This window comes from Octopus sinensis, linkage group LG18 (genome assembly GCF_006345805.1).
Source record: "Octopus sinensis linkage group LG18, ASM634580v1, whole genome shotgun sequence".
Taxonomy (NCBI): Eukaryota; Metazoa; Mollusca; class Cephalopoda; order Octopoda; family Octopodidae; genus Octopus; species Octopus sinensis.
This window is the reverse complement of record NC_043014.1, coordinates 37,100,012-37,115,560: the sequence shown is the minus strand read 5'-3', so window position 1 is coordinate 37,115,560 and position 15,549 is coordinate 37,100,012. Positions and strand designations below refer to the sequence as shown.

The following is a 15,549-nucleotide window of genomic DNA, read 5'->3' as shown; positions in this document are numbered from 1 at the left end:
ATATATATATATATGTATATTAATATATATATATATATATATATATATATATATATAAATATGTATATATATATATATATATATATAAATATGTATATATATATGTATATTAATATATATATATATATATATGTATATTAATATATATAAATATATATATATACTCTCTTTTACTTGTTTCAGTCATTTGACTGCGGCCATGCTGGAGCACCGCCTTTAATCGAGCAACTCGACCCCGGGACTTATTCTTTTGTAAGCCCAGTACTTATTCTATCGGTCTCTTTTGCCGAGCCGCTAAGTAACGGGGACGTAAACACACCAGCATCGGTTGTCAAGCAATGCTAGAGGGACAAACACAGACACACAAACACACACACACGCATATATATATACATATATACGACAGGCTTCTTTCAGTTTCCGTCTACCAAATCCACTAGAATATTTGTGTGTATGCGACAGTGTGCAACGCATTTATAAAACATTTAATTTGAGATTTTAAAATAACATGTGTATGTGTGTGTGTTTGTCCCCCTGGTGTGTTTATGCCCCCGTCACTTAGCGGTTCGGCAAAAGAGACCGATAGAATAAGTACTGGGCTTACAAAGAATAAGTCCCGGGGTCGATTTGCTCGACTAAAGGCGGTGCTCCAGCATGGCCGCAGTCAAATGACTGAAACAAGTAAAAGTGTATATTACTGGTATGATGTAGAAAACTTGGCAAATTGGACAACTCCACAGTAGAAACAGCTGCATGAGTTTAGTATTTTTTCACTCATTTATCCTTATTCATTTCTTTATTTTTATTTATCTATTTGTTTACTTATTTGTTTGTTTATTTTGAATACTTATACATATAGGCGCAGGAGTGGCCGTGGGGTAAGTAGCTTGCTTACCAACAACATGGTTCCGGGTTCAGTCCCCCTGCGTGGCACCTTGGGCAAGTGTCTTCTACTATTGCCTCGGGTCGACCAAAGCCTTGTGAGTGGATTTGGTAGACGGAAATTGAAAAGAAGCCTGTCGTATATATGTATATGTATATATGTGTGTGTTTGTCCCCCCAACATCGCTTGACAACCGATGCTGGTGTGTTTACGTCTCCATAACTTAGCAGTTCGGCAAAAGACACCGATAGAATAAGTACTAAGCTTATAAAGAATAAGTCCTGGGGTCGATTTGCTCGACTAAAGGTGGTACTCCAGCATGGCCACAGTCTAATGACTGAAACAAGAAAAAGAGTAAAAGAGTATATAATTGTAATTAATAAATAGCTACAAAGGAATGTTTACAGGCTGATCTTTGTTGATTGATTATCCTGTCCATTTTATTATTTGCCTTATAAATTCTGGGTAAATTTCTGTTTTACCCCTAGTCATGCCTGTTATTCATTTGTGATACTGCTCTGCAATATTAAACCCTTGGATATAAATATGTAGGTATACATCCAGTAGTATATTGGATATTTATTATCCCTTAGATGGTTGCTTAACCTCTAACTCATACAGACGTATATATATATTTAGAGAGAGAGAGAGGTGGTGCTCCAGCATGACTGCAGCTTTACTCCTGAAACATTTAAAAATAGTTATATATAGACATAGGAGTGGCTGTGTGGTAAGTAGCTTGCTTACGAACCACATGGTTCCAGGTTCAGTCCCACTGCGTGGCACTATAGCCTCGGGCCGACCAAATCCTTGTGAGTGGATTTGATAGACGGAAACTGAAAGAAGCCTGTGTTTGTCCCCCCCAACATCGCTCGACAACCGATGCTGGTGTGTTTACATCCCTATAACTTAGCGGTTCGGCAAAAGAGACCGATAGAATAAGTACTAAGCTTACAAATAATAAGTCCTGGGGTCGATTTGTTCAACTAAAGGCAGTGCTCCAGCATGGCCACAGTCAAATGACTGAAAGAAGTGAAAGAGTAAAAGTGTGTGTATATATATATATACCACACTGCCACAATAGTTTTGACATCAAATAACTTCGGGCGATACAGAATTCTGCCTAAGATTGTTGTGTCCTATTTTCGTAGATGTTAGTGTGTAGCCATAATAGAGAAGTAACTGCAGGTACTAGTTAGATATACTATAATTTATGAGACTCATTGAAAGTATATTGAATACTTGGACTCAATATATCCCACAAAATAAAGCATTGTTTAACCCATATATGATATACACTTGAACTGAATTCTTCTTCATGCTAGTTGAGTTTCATATCATATATATATATATATATATATATATATAATTTCAGCAAAACAATTTAGATTCAAATGAATATGGTACTTAGATGCACCAGAATTTTTTTTATGGTATTACCCATAAATTTATGTGGGGTGATTAAAACCAAAAAATAAGCAACAAGAATGGATCAGTAGTTTAGTACAATTGTTCATACTATAAACATTTTATTAAAGCTGCAAAAATTACAGCAAATATAATGTCAAGTAATCTTCAGTTAAATTTCATATAGGTTTTCTAAACATCTTAGAGAGTGTAAATATACTTAAAAAGTTATAACATCTATAACTTTTTAAGTATATTTACACTCTCTAAGATGTTTAGAAAACCTATATGAAATTTAACTGAAGATTACTTGACATTATATTTGCTGTAATTTTTGCAGCTTTAATAAAATGTTTATAGTATGAAACAATTGTACTAAACTACTGATCCATTCTTGTTGCTTATTTTTTGGTTATATATATATATGTATAAAAGAATGCACATAACCAATCTTCATTTAGGCAGCACCCACATCACTGCATTTAAAGTTAGAATTTAGGCACAAATGCAACCTGAGCTCTAATTGTATGCACCTTTAACCCTTTCGCTACCATATTTATTTTGAAATGCTCTGTGTCTCTTTCAGTTATTTTAAATATAACAAAGAATTTAGTAAAATAACTTAGTTATCATTAAGCTAGTGTTAAGAACATAAATTGTGACTAAGATTTGTTGGAAGATTTTAATTCAAAACTTATGAAAAGAAGACATTTATACTACAGAGCCAGAGCTGGTTTAGCTGGGTTGGTTACGAAAGGGTTAATATCATATTATCCACAAATTATGTATATATATATAGGTTGGCATTAGGAAGGGCATCCAGCTGTAGAAACTCTGCCAGATCAGATTGGAGTCTGGTGCAGCCATCTGGTTCGTCAGACTTCAGTAAAATCGTCCAATCCATGCTAGCATAGAAAGCAGACGTTAAACGACGATGATGATGATGATATCATTTACCGTGCATGTTCCATGCTGTCATGGGTTGAACAGTTTGACAGGATTTGATGGATCCAAAGAAGACTATATTGAACTACAGAGTTTGCTTTGGCATGGTTTTTATGTCTTGATGTCCTTCCTAATACCAACCGCATTACAGCATGTAGTGGGCGCCTTTTTTATGCACTAGTGAGGCTGTCATGCAGTTTGCAAGGCTGTGAACGCTGGTGGGAATAACTTTATGCTTAGAGATAAGAGGCAATAGATGGATAAAAGCATGAGAGAAGCTGCTAGATAGATATCATTTAACATTAATTGCCCCTGCTGACATGAGTTACACGGCCTGACAGGAACTGGCAAGGTCAGGGGGGTCACACCAGGTTCCATACTCTGTTTTAGCTTGATTTCTAAAGCTGGGTGCCCATCCTAATGCCAGCCACTCCTCAGTGTACTGGGTGCTGTTTATGTGATGCCATCACCAGTGCTTTTTAAGAGGCACCAGTACCAGTGCTTTTGTATGTGACATCAGTACCCACACCAGCACTTTTTATGTGACATCTTAGTTTTAGAATCTCAGTTCTGTTGTGGTGGCCAGGTCTTCTCAAGTACAGCAATGCACCATATATCCCAGTCCTCTGTCACTTCCTTAGTAAAGTTCAGCATTATGAGATTGGCCTTCAATACTTCATCCAATGTCTTCCTTGGTCTCCCTCTTCCACAACTCTCCCCCTGCCACTTTAAGTAATTGGCACTTCTTTATGCAACTGTCCTCATCTATCTGCATTACATGACCAAATCAGCACAGTCTCCTCTCTTGCACACAGCATATAATTCCTCTTATGCCCAACTTCTCACTCAATACATCAATGCTCTATTTCTTGTGTACACTGACATTGCACATCTAGCGTAGTATACCTATTTCTTTATTGTCCATAAGGAGCTAAACATAGAGGGAACAAACAAGGACAGACATAGGTATTAAGTTGATTACATCGACCCCAGTGCGTAACTTGTACTTAATTTATCGACCCCGAAAGGATGAAAGGCAAAGTCGACCTCGGCGGAATTTGAACTCAGAACGTAATGGCAGACGAAATACCGCTAAGCATTTCGCCCACTGTGCTAACATTTCTGCCAGCTTGCCACCTTACATCTAGTGTAGTATACCAGCTTTGTTTCTCTCCATCCTTCGCATGGATCGTTAGACAGATACACATAGATATGCTAATTATGCAGTATTTCCATTCTATGCACATGTAAGGCTTATCTGATATATTTCCATTTACTTTATTTCAGATGAACCACTGAAACGTCCACTGTCTGTAAATGAATTACCTGTTAAAGATAACCAAGGTCGGGTTCGATTCCATGGTGCATTCACCGGAGGATTTTCAGCTGGTTACTTCAACTCAGTTGGTTCCAAGGAAGGTAAGTGTATTACATAAATGTTAGCAAAAGCATTTCGTTTTTGTTTTGTTTTACACCCTAGCTGATCTTATTTCATCATCATCTTCATTGTTTAATGTCTGTTTTCCATGCTGGTATGGGTTGGACGGTTTGACTGAGGTCTGGAAAGCCAGATGGCTGCACCAGACTCCACTCTGATCTGGCAATGTTTCTAGAGCTGGATGCCCTTCCTAACACCAAACACTCCATGAGTGTAGTGGGTGCTTTTTACATGCAACCTGCACAGGAGCCAGTCTGGCAGGCCTGGCATTGATCAAGTTCAGACAGTGCTTTTTATGTGCCACTGGCACGGAGGCCAGTTAGGGAGTACTGACATCAGCCACATTCGGATGGTGATTTTTACATGCTACTGGCCCAAGAGCCAGTCAGTGGGTACTAGCATTGGCTACGTTCGAATGGTGCTTTTTACATGCCACTGGTACGGGAGCCAGTCAGGCGGTACTGACATTGGCCACACATTCGGATGGTGCTTTTTACGTGCCACTGGCACAAGAGCCAGTCAGGTGGTCCTGCCGTTGATCATGTTTGGATAGAATTTTTTATGTGACACTGTCATGGACATCATGAGGCAGGAGCATCAGTCATGTTTGGATGGTGCGTTTTACGTACCACTGGCATGGGAGCCAGTCAGGTGGACCTGGCATTGACCATGTTCAGTTGGTGCTTTTTACATTCCACCGGGATGGGAGCCAGTTAGGGGCCACTGGCCACAGCTACAATATTGGTTTTACTTGGCTCAGCAGGTCTTCTCAAGCATATCATAATCACCCAACACATGAGAGGTACTCTTAACTGGGCTGGACATGTGTGGCTGCAATCTCACTTTAGTTGCCAGGCTTTGTCAATCACAGCATATCTCCAAAGGTTTCGATCTCCTGTCATTGCCTCTGTGAGGCCCAATGTTTGAAGGTCATGCTTCATCCTATGTCTTCCTGGGTCAACCTCTTCCACAGATTTCTTCCACAGTTAGGGAGTGGCACTTTCTCACACAGCTATCCTCATCCATACGGAACACATGACCATACCAGCACAGTCATCTCTCTTGCACACCACATTTGATGCTTCTTATGCCCAACTTTTCTCTCAGGGCACTTACACTCTGTCGTGTATGCACACTGATATTACACATCCAGTGGATCATACTAGCTTCATTTCTTTCAAGACTGCGCATGTCTTCAGCAGTCATGGCCCATGTTTCACTGCCATGTAGCTTGACAGTTCACACACATGCATCATACAGTTTACCTTTCATCCTGAGCGAGAGGCCCTTAGTTGCCAGCAGAGGTAGGATCTCCTTGAACTTTGCCTAGACTATTCTTAGTCTAGCTGGTACACTCTCAGAGCAACCACCCCCACTACAGACTTGGTCACCTAGGTAGCAGAAGCTATTAACTACTTCTAGTTTCTTCCCCTGGCATTTGATGGAATCAATTTTCTGTACATCTTCAGTGTTTATTGCCCCTGTGCATCTGCTACACACACATACAATTTGCTTGGTTAACCTTATTTTGATATTGCTGCACCTCTTATGTGTCTATAATTTACACAGGGTACATTGTATGGAGTTTCTACCCATGTCATTTCTACAAATCGAGCAGGGCCATCTACCTGAAGGGGTTTCTGATTTGACAGCCTTCCTACATAAGACTTTGGTTTTAGCTAGGTTAACCCTAAGGCCCTTTGATTCTAGACCTTACTTCTACACCCTAAACTTCGTCTCTAGTTCTGGCAGTGACTTGGCTATTAGAGCAAGGTCATCAGCATAGAGGAGCTCCCTGGGGCAGCCTGTCTTGAATTCCTCTGTTATTGGTTGGAGGACTATAAGGAATAAGAGGGGGCTGAGGACTTCTACTCGGAATTCTTCACTATACTCGTTGTCAACCCTCACCTTACTGACAGCATCCCTCTACAGGGCTTGTACAGCTCTTACCAACCACTCGTCTATCCCCAGTTTCCGCATTGACCACCAGATAAGGGATCGGGGTACGCTGTCAAAGGCTTTCTCCAAGTCAAAACAAAAGCCAAGTTCAGTGGTTTATCTTTGGCTAGATATCTCTCTTGTAGTTGCCTTATCAGAAATATAGCATCAGTGGTGCTTCTGCTTGTCACAAAACCAAACTGCATCTCATCTAGGCTAACTCTCTACCTAATTAGTTGGGCTATGACTCTCTCTGTAACTTTCATCATCTGATCCAATAATTTGATACCCCTGTAGTTATTTCTATCTAAAGCATTACATTTACCCTTGTAGCAGTTGACTATGCTGCTGCTACACCTGTCATTGGGTATGACTCCTTCATGAACTACCTGATTTATGATGTGGGTGACAAAACCATAATCAACACCGCCTGATATTTTAAGCATCTCGGCGGTGATTCCTGATGGGCCAGATGCTTTCCCTGTCTTCATATCCTTAATTGCTTTATCTACCAGGGTACTGTCAATTCGGGTAGCTGGTCCTTCAACTGGGTCAACCTTTGGCAGACTCTCTTCCTCCCATTCATTCTTCCCATTCAGCAGTCTTTCATAATGGCACCTCCAAGTCTCTTTCTTTGCAGTATCATTAAACGCAAGGGCACCATCATCCATGTAGACACATTTCTCTCCTATGACATCACAGTTTTATCTCACACATTGTCTTACAATCCAAAATACTTCAGTTCTTTGGTCCTCACATCGCTGAACATTGGTAAACTTCTTCTTTTCTGCTACTCCCTTGGCTATATATACCTGTCTCCTAGCTTCCATTTTGGTTAGTTAAAATGATTTTAATCAACCAGAATATCTGATATGTCTGTTTCAACATTTTATGCACAAGAAATTTGGAAAGAAAAACAAAATAAACAAGTGTTGTTTAAAGATTAATAGAAGACAGTAAATATATTCTAAGAAGACAGCAAATTGTTTAAGTCATTAAAGTGTTGGATAGAATTTATTGCAGTATTTGGCTCTCTACACTCTGAGTTCAAATCCTTCTGTGGTTAACCTTGAATTTCATCTTGCGATCTATAAATAAAGTTCCAATCCTGGCAGTGGATTGTCTGAATTGTTAGAGCATCAGATGAGATGTTATCTTGTGGTATCTGCTCAGTTATGTTCTGAAATCAAATTCCACCTCTTATCACTGCTTTTCTTGTGACAGGAAGCAGGACCTTCAAGACCTGGTTAACAGTTATAGGTCTCCAGTATCAGGAGAGTAACAACTTGGTTGCACTTTAATTAAAATGAGTAATTAAAGTACTGAAGTTTAATAAATGCTGAGTCAGAAAATAAATAAGCAAACAATAAAGGCATACATTGCAGAGACTAAGTTGGTAAAATGTCAGCTTATGAGCCAAAGGATCAAAAGTTCATATTCCATTACTGGTACTTTACTGTATTCATGCAGATATAACAGTATGGTTAGAAGTTTGCTTTGCAGCTATGTGTTTTGGGTTCAATCTCTGTGTGATACTGTGGACAAATATCTCCTACAATAGCCTTGAGTTGGCCAAAGGCTTGTGAGTAAAATTAGGTAAATGGAAACTGTAGAAGCCCATTGGAGGGACTGTTCATATTCTTGGTTGGCAGACTTAATCCATCACCTGGTTTAACATCACCACTTGGCCCTTGGCAGCCATTAGCAAAGTCCATTCTGTTGCAAGCATTTGGATTATCTTTTTATTCTGAGGTTAATTTCCTCCTTTAATTTCAACTGTCATGGAGGCCCTGGAAAGTGTTATGGAAAATAAACTGGCTGTCTGTGATATGAAGAGAAACTGTTAAGAGAATACTTTCAAGAGTATTCTATATAGAAAGAGGGATTTGGTAGTATATTCTTTAGTAACATTAAACAGCTTGGAATCAAACCTACTTGTAGTATTTGATTAGATTTTTCTTATTATCGACTTCAGTGAGTTAAGAACTATTTTATATAAAGAGCATCTCCAAAAAACTTTAGGTAATACGACTATTCTTTCATAAATGTTATATTACCACTTGACGTGAAGAGAGACTCTGGTTTCTTCTCACCCCAAGCAGATAAATATTTTGCCTCTACAGATATGTAATGTCACTAGAAATTTTCCCATTTGTTTTCTCTCTACAGGATGGGCACCAACTACATTTGTATCCAGTCGACAGAATCGAAACAAGAAGATAGTTCTGACTGCAGAAGATTTTATGGATGATGATGTATGCAATATTTTTTCCTTTGCTGTAATTTTCCAGCATTTATAAAAGATGAATATAGCTGATTGATGTAACTACAGTCAGTAAATTACTAGTAATTATTTCTGTACGAATATACTAATACCAGTCCATTATTGTTATTTAAAACAATTTTTTGAAGACAGCACTTTGCTTAGTATCCCAATTATTCGCCTGGTATTCAATTTATTGATCTCTATTTATTGACCAAGTAAATCAGACATAGGCAACTTTTTTTGAAGTGTGGGCCACATGAGACAATGCTCATCATCAGGTGAGCTACACTACTAGAAAAATTCAAGGTAATTTCCTATTAGGCTTGTCATTCAGAAAGTCTGATTGATGTAACTACAGTCAGTAAATTACTAGTACTTATTTCTGTACGAATATACTAATACCAGTCCATTATTGTTATTTAACCCTTTCGTTACTGTATTTATTTTAAGATGCTCTGTGTTTCTTTCAATTATTTAAAATATAACAAAGAATTTAGTAAAATAACCTAGTTATCATTAAGCTAGTGTTAGGAATATAAATTGCGACTAAGGTTTGGTGGTATATTTTGATGCAAAACTTATGAAAACAAGACATTTGTACTACAGAGCCAGAGCCGGTTTTGGCCGGGTTGGTAACGAAAGGGTTAAAACAATTTTTTGAAGACAGCACTTTGCTTAGTATCTTACTTATTTGCCTGGTATTCAATTTATTGACCAAGTAAATCAGGCATAGGCAACTTTTTTTGAAGTGTGGGCCACATGAGACAAGGCTCATCATCAGGTGAGCTACACTACTAGAAAAATTCAAGGTAATTTCCTATTAGGCTTGTCATTCAGAAAGTCCCCCAGGCTGCAGTTTGTTCATGACTAGAGCTAAATTGAATTATGTACAGTTTGGAAGTTATTCCCCTTTATGGGTTAAAATTGTACGGAAAGAGAAAAATTATGTATATCTACGCAGGTTAACTCACACACACATCATCATCATCATCATCATCGTTTAATGTCTACCTTCCATGCTGGCATGGGTTGGACGATTTGACAGGAGCTAACTAGGCGGAGGACTGCACCAGACTTCTGTGTCTGTTTTGGCAAAGTTTTTACGGCTGGATGCCCTTACTAACACCAACCACCCAGCAGAGTGGACTGAATGCTTTCTATGTGGCACAAGCTCAAGCGAGGTCAGTTTTGGCAAGGTTTTTACAGCTGAATGCCCTTCCAAATGCCAGCCACTTTACAGTGTAGACTAGATACTTTTTATATGGCGCGAGCACTAAAATATCAGGCTGCATTTAGGTTTATGTTGTGATTCAATTAATGAAGATTATTCAGTGTCAACGATCACCATCATCATCATCATTGTTTTTACGTCCACTTTTTCATTCTTACATGGGTCAGACAGAATTTAAGGCAGATCTTGTAAAGTTGGATACCCTTTTTGTTGCCAACCCTCACCTGTTTCATGGCAAGGTAATATTTCTCCATGGCAGGACATGATTTTGCATAAGATTGGAAATGAAGGACACTGCTTGAATAATCCTTACTACTAAAAGCACAAGGCCTGAAATTTTGTGGGAGGGGACTACTCGATTTCATCGTCCCCAGTGTTTCACTGGTTCTTAATTTATTGACCCTGAAAGGATAAAAGGCAAAGTTGACCTCAGCGGAATTTGAACTAAGAACAAGGTGGTGGTGAGATACAACCAAGCATTTCGTCCAGTGTGCTAACAATTCTGCCAACTCAATGCCTTACACTGCTTGAATAATGATGGCACAACTATCATGTGATGAAAAAAAAAAAACAAGGGGACAAACACACACACATGTGCATGTATGCACACACACACACACACACACACACAAATCTATACAGTATATGTATGGGGAAATGGGCTTCTCAGCCACACAGCCATGCATGCACTTGTGTGGGAAAAATATATAAAACATTACAGGAGATACTTTTAGTTGTACAAATAATATTTCTTAGGAATTTGATCAAATTTAATAGAATTTCTTTCTCTTTCAGGACTTTAGTGAACATGGGATTGCACCAAGAAAAATTGTCACATCAGACCATTTCAAATCAGAAGAGGGAGCCACCAAAAGAAAGAATTTAGCTAATTCACTTTTAAGCACCAACTCATTCTTGCATAATGTTGATGGTGCTTTGCTTGACTTCATTGTTCCAGAAAAGTAAGTTCCATGTGGAATTTTAAAGATATTTTTAGTTTTGTGATCAAGATGTGAGATTAGTCTGATTGATGTCTATGAGGTTTTGAGTTCAAATTTGACTGCAGTTACTCTGTTGAGTTGTTGTTTAGTTTTAGGACATCCTTAATCAAGCAGACCTATGATGGAAGGCATACTAGTCTGTGGCTATTCTATCCTTTTTGTTGTTTCAGACATAGGGTAGCTATGACTATATAGTTATATGCAGTACGTTCTTCTTTAAGAAAGCAGTAATTTAAATGAAGAAGTTTGGCTGCTATTTTTAACAGGTTGAGCTCCCACTTTGAGGCTTCCTCTTTGGTGCATTATAATCTTTGTTTTAGGAGCATTATAATGGTTCATTCAATTTGCTGTTTTTAGTTTATGCTAAATAATGAGACTGTAACAGACAGACACACACACACATTTATACATATACACACATTTATACATACACACACATACATGCATACGTATGTACGTACGGACATACATACACACACACACACACACACACATTAAACTTACTTGGAAATGGATGCGTGTCATTCAATCATATAATATAAATAAAATGTGTATATATATATATATATATATATATATATATATATATGTGTATATATATATGTGTATATATATATGTATATATATATGTGTATATATATAATGTATATATAGTATATATATGTATGTATGTATTATATATATATGTGTATATATATATGTGTATATATATATGTATATATATATATGTATATATGTATGTATGTATATATATATATATATGTGTATATATATATGTGTATATATATATGTATTATATATGTATATATGTATGTATATATATATATATATATATATATATATATGTATATATATATGTATATATATATGTATATATATGTATGTATATATATATATATATGTGTATATATATATGTGTATATATATATGTATATATATATGTATAATATATATATATGTGTATATATATATATATAATATATATATATATACATATATACGATGGGCTTCTTTCAGTTTCCGTCTACCAAATCCACTCACAAGGCTTTGGTCGGCCCGAAGCTATAGTAGAAGACACTTGCCCAAAGTGCCATGCAGTGGGACTGAACCCGGAACCACGTGGTTGGTAAACTAGCTCCTTACCACACAGCCACTCCTGCGCCTAATACTTCAATTATTATCCAATATATACAATTGTAGGTACAATTCGGGGGTGTTGGGTGGGATAGAGGATGTGGTTGGCTTTGTTTACATAGTACGTGGATGTGTGTATGTTTGCATTGTCCATCGTATACTTTTTGGTTTGGGTGTGTATGGATGTGTGTGTGTGTGGATGCAGGTCGAAGGTGTAAAATAAGATAGTTGATACTTTCATCTTAAAAAGAAGGACATATCAGATAATGTAATATGCCTGAATAAATACTGGTATAGGTACAGCCAGATTGTTTTTGATTAATATAAATTGTTATAGGATCAAGATATGCCCGAGGCCACATAACAGCAGTAACAACATGACAATTATTTTTCTTTTTTGTTTTGTTAATTCATGTAGTTACCTGTATGCTTAATCTGTAATATATGTATATGATAGGATATCAATTGGAGTGAAGCTACTGCGAAAGATGGGCTGGAAAGAAGGACAAGGTGTTGGACCGAGACAAAGAAAACGCAGAAAGAAGGAGTTAAAATCAAGTAAGACCATTGCCGTTCATGAATGGTTGTGCATTTCCTATTATTGTTAATGTTACTAAGATATATTCTATTTTAAACATGCAAGCTTATGTTAATGCGTGTCTGCACATGCATGCATGTGTATGTATGTGTGTGTGTGTGTCTATGTATATCTATGTGTGCATTTATGTATCCATGTGTGTGTGGGTGGATACATATCATTTGTTTGTTCATTTTACAGGTTTAACATAACATGTTCTACAGCTGGATGCCCTTATTATTGATAACCCTTACTTGTTTTTCAAATCAGCGATCTCTTATCGAACATGTCTTCAAAGTTGCAAAACCAGTGGACATTTCGTTGACAAGGAAAATAATGTCACCACATGTATCTCAGTGATTCTGAAGAAGCACAAATGTAGGAATGCATACATGCATCCTCCACTCTTCCCTCACACACAAATATACATCATCATCATCATCATCATTTAATGCCCATGCTCCATGTCAAACCATGGTTAAGATGGTTTGACAGGATCCAGTGTGTCCAAGAACTGCATTGTACTCCAATGTCTGTTTTGGCATGGTGTCTATGGCTGGATGCCCTTCCTAACACTAACCACTTTACAGTGTTGACTGGATGCCTTTTTGTGCCACATGCACTATTGAAGTCACCATGCAGGTTGCAGAACTACAAACCTGGGGGTATATTCAGCTTCATACTGGGATATGAGAGAATTGACTTATGGGAAGCAGGTAGGCAGCTGTGCAGCTTCTTGTAGGGGATCTGCATAACTACTTACACATAGAGGAAAAGGAGAGAGGGAGAGAAAATGAACAGTAGGCTGTTAGAGATAGATAATGGCAATAAAGTGTCTTGATGGTCCCACAAGGCACAAAGTGAGTTGAAGAATCAGTTTGCAAGATTGTATTGGAAAGAGAATGTGTAGATGGGGAGAGAGGCTGCCAAAATGGATAGGGTTGAAGGATGGATGAGCAAGGAGTTGCAAGTTGGGGGAGATAGAGGGATGCAGAAGAGAGTGGTGGTGGGCAGCAGTAGGTGTAGTAAAGATACAGTTGTCATGGTGGAGGACAAGAGGGAGGGATGATATGGTTGGGCAGTCTGCAGAAGCTGATGGGGAAGAGAGAAGAGGCAGGAGTTGGGAGTTGGGGGATGAACCACTGTAGTGTAGATGGAGAGTACTGTACATAACCTTTCCAGAACTATATTTCGCTGATAGAGGCAGGTCTGTTTGAGAACCTCATATTGCTAGAAATCCTGGTTCTTTATCATCCCCTCTCTCAGACTCTGGGTCCTGAGGTTAACCGTAACCACTTCATCTCATGTCTTCCTGGCTCTCCTTTTTCTGCAAGTCCTGGTCCCAGTTAGTAATTGGTACTTCTTTTTACAGCTGTCCCCATCCCTACACATCACATGTCCATACCAGCTGAGTCTTCTTTTTTGCACACTACATCTGATTCTCCTTATTCATCTGATTCACTCAGCAGCTTTGAGTTAAAAACTAGGCACAAGAAGAATCACTCACATTGCACATCCAGTAGAGCAACCCCAACCGTATCATCATCATCATCATCATCATTGTTTAGCGTCCGCCTTTCTATGCTAGCATGTGTTGGACAGTTCAACTGGGGTCTGGGAAGCCAGGAGGCTGCACCAGGCTCCAGTCTGATCTGGCAGTGTTTCTACAGCTGGATGCCCTTCCTAACGCCAACCACTCCGTGAGTGTAGTGGGTGCTTTTTACGTGCCACCGGCATATATATATATATATATATATATATATACTCTACTGGACCTCCTTAGTCATTCTGTGTATATATATATAAAAAGATTTCTACTGTATTTTTATAATTAATTTTCATTAGGAAGTGTATGAAAAAGATTAAAATATCTTGTGTATTATAGAAGTATAACCAATTTGTTGCACATAAATTTTAACAAAACCTTACATGGTCCCCCAAGCGCCATATGGACCCTGGTTGAGAACCTTTCATTACCTAACATAAAGCTTCATCCTTTGCTGTAGCCCCTCTCTACCAATGAAGACCTTAGTCTTGTGAGGTACATGGAAACCTCTCTTGTGCAGGTGGCAAAAAAAAAAAAAAGCACCTAGTATACACTTTGTAAAATGGTTGGCTTTAGGAAGAGCAACCAGCCATAGAAATCATGCCAAAGCTGACACTCCGAGAGTGTAGTGGGTGCTTTTACGTGCCACCGGCATGAGGGCCACTCAAGCGGTACTGGCAATGGCCACGCTCAAATGGTGTTATTTTTCTTTATGTGCCACCTGCACAGGAGCCAGTCCAGCAGCACTGGCAACGACTTCGCTTGAATGTTTTTCACACGCCACTGGCACAAGTGCCAGTAAGGCGATGTATATATATATATATATATATATATATATATATTTCTTTACTGCTCAGAAGGGGCTAAACATAGAGGGGACAAACAAGGTCAGACGAAGGGATTGAGTCAATTATATCGACCCCAGTGCGAAACTGGTACTTCATTTATCGACCCCGAAAGGATGAAAAGCAAAGTTGACCTCGGCAGAATTTGAACTCAGAACGTAACGACAGACGAAATACCGCTAAGCATTTCACCTGGCACGCTAACGTGTCTGCCAGCTCACCTATATATATATATATATACGCACATACATGCAATCATACACAGACAAGTGATGTAGTGAAGAAGTCCACTTCACTTTTATATAGTTTGGAGCTCAGCCCTCCTGTATGTCACCTTG

At 38.4% G+C, this 15,549-nt stretch overlaps 1 protein-coding gene across 1 annotated transcript in view; it reads left to right on the top strand.

Moving 5' to 3' along the window:
• LOC115221755 (G patch domain-containing protein 1-like) overlaps positions 1–15,549 on the top strand; it is a 147,953-nt gene that overhangs the window by 90,885 nt on the left and 41,519 nt on the right. Inside the window, 4 exon segments of the mRNA XM_029791973.2 lie at positions 4,523–4,654; positions 8,781–8,866; positions 10,904–11,070; positions 12,701–12,801. Of these exon segments, the coding sequence (XP_029647833.2) occupies positions 4,523–4,654; positions 8,781–8,866; positions 10,904–11,070; positions 12,701–12,801 (486 nt within the window).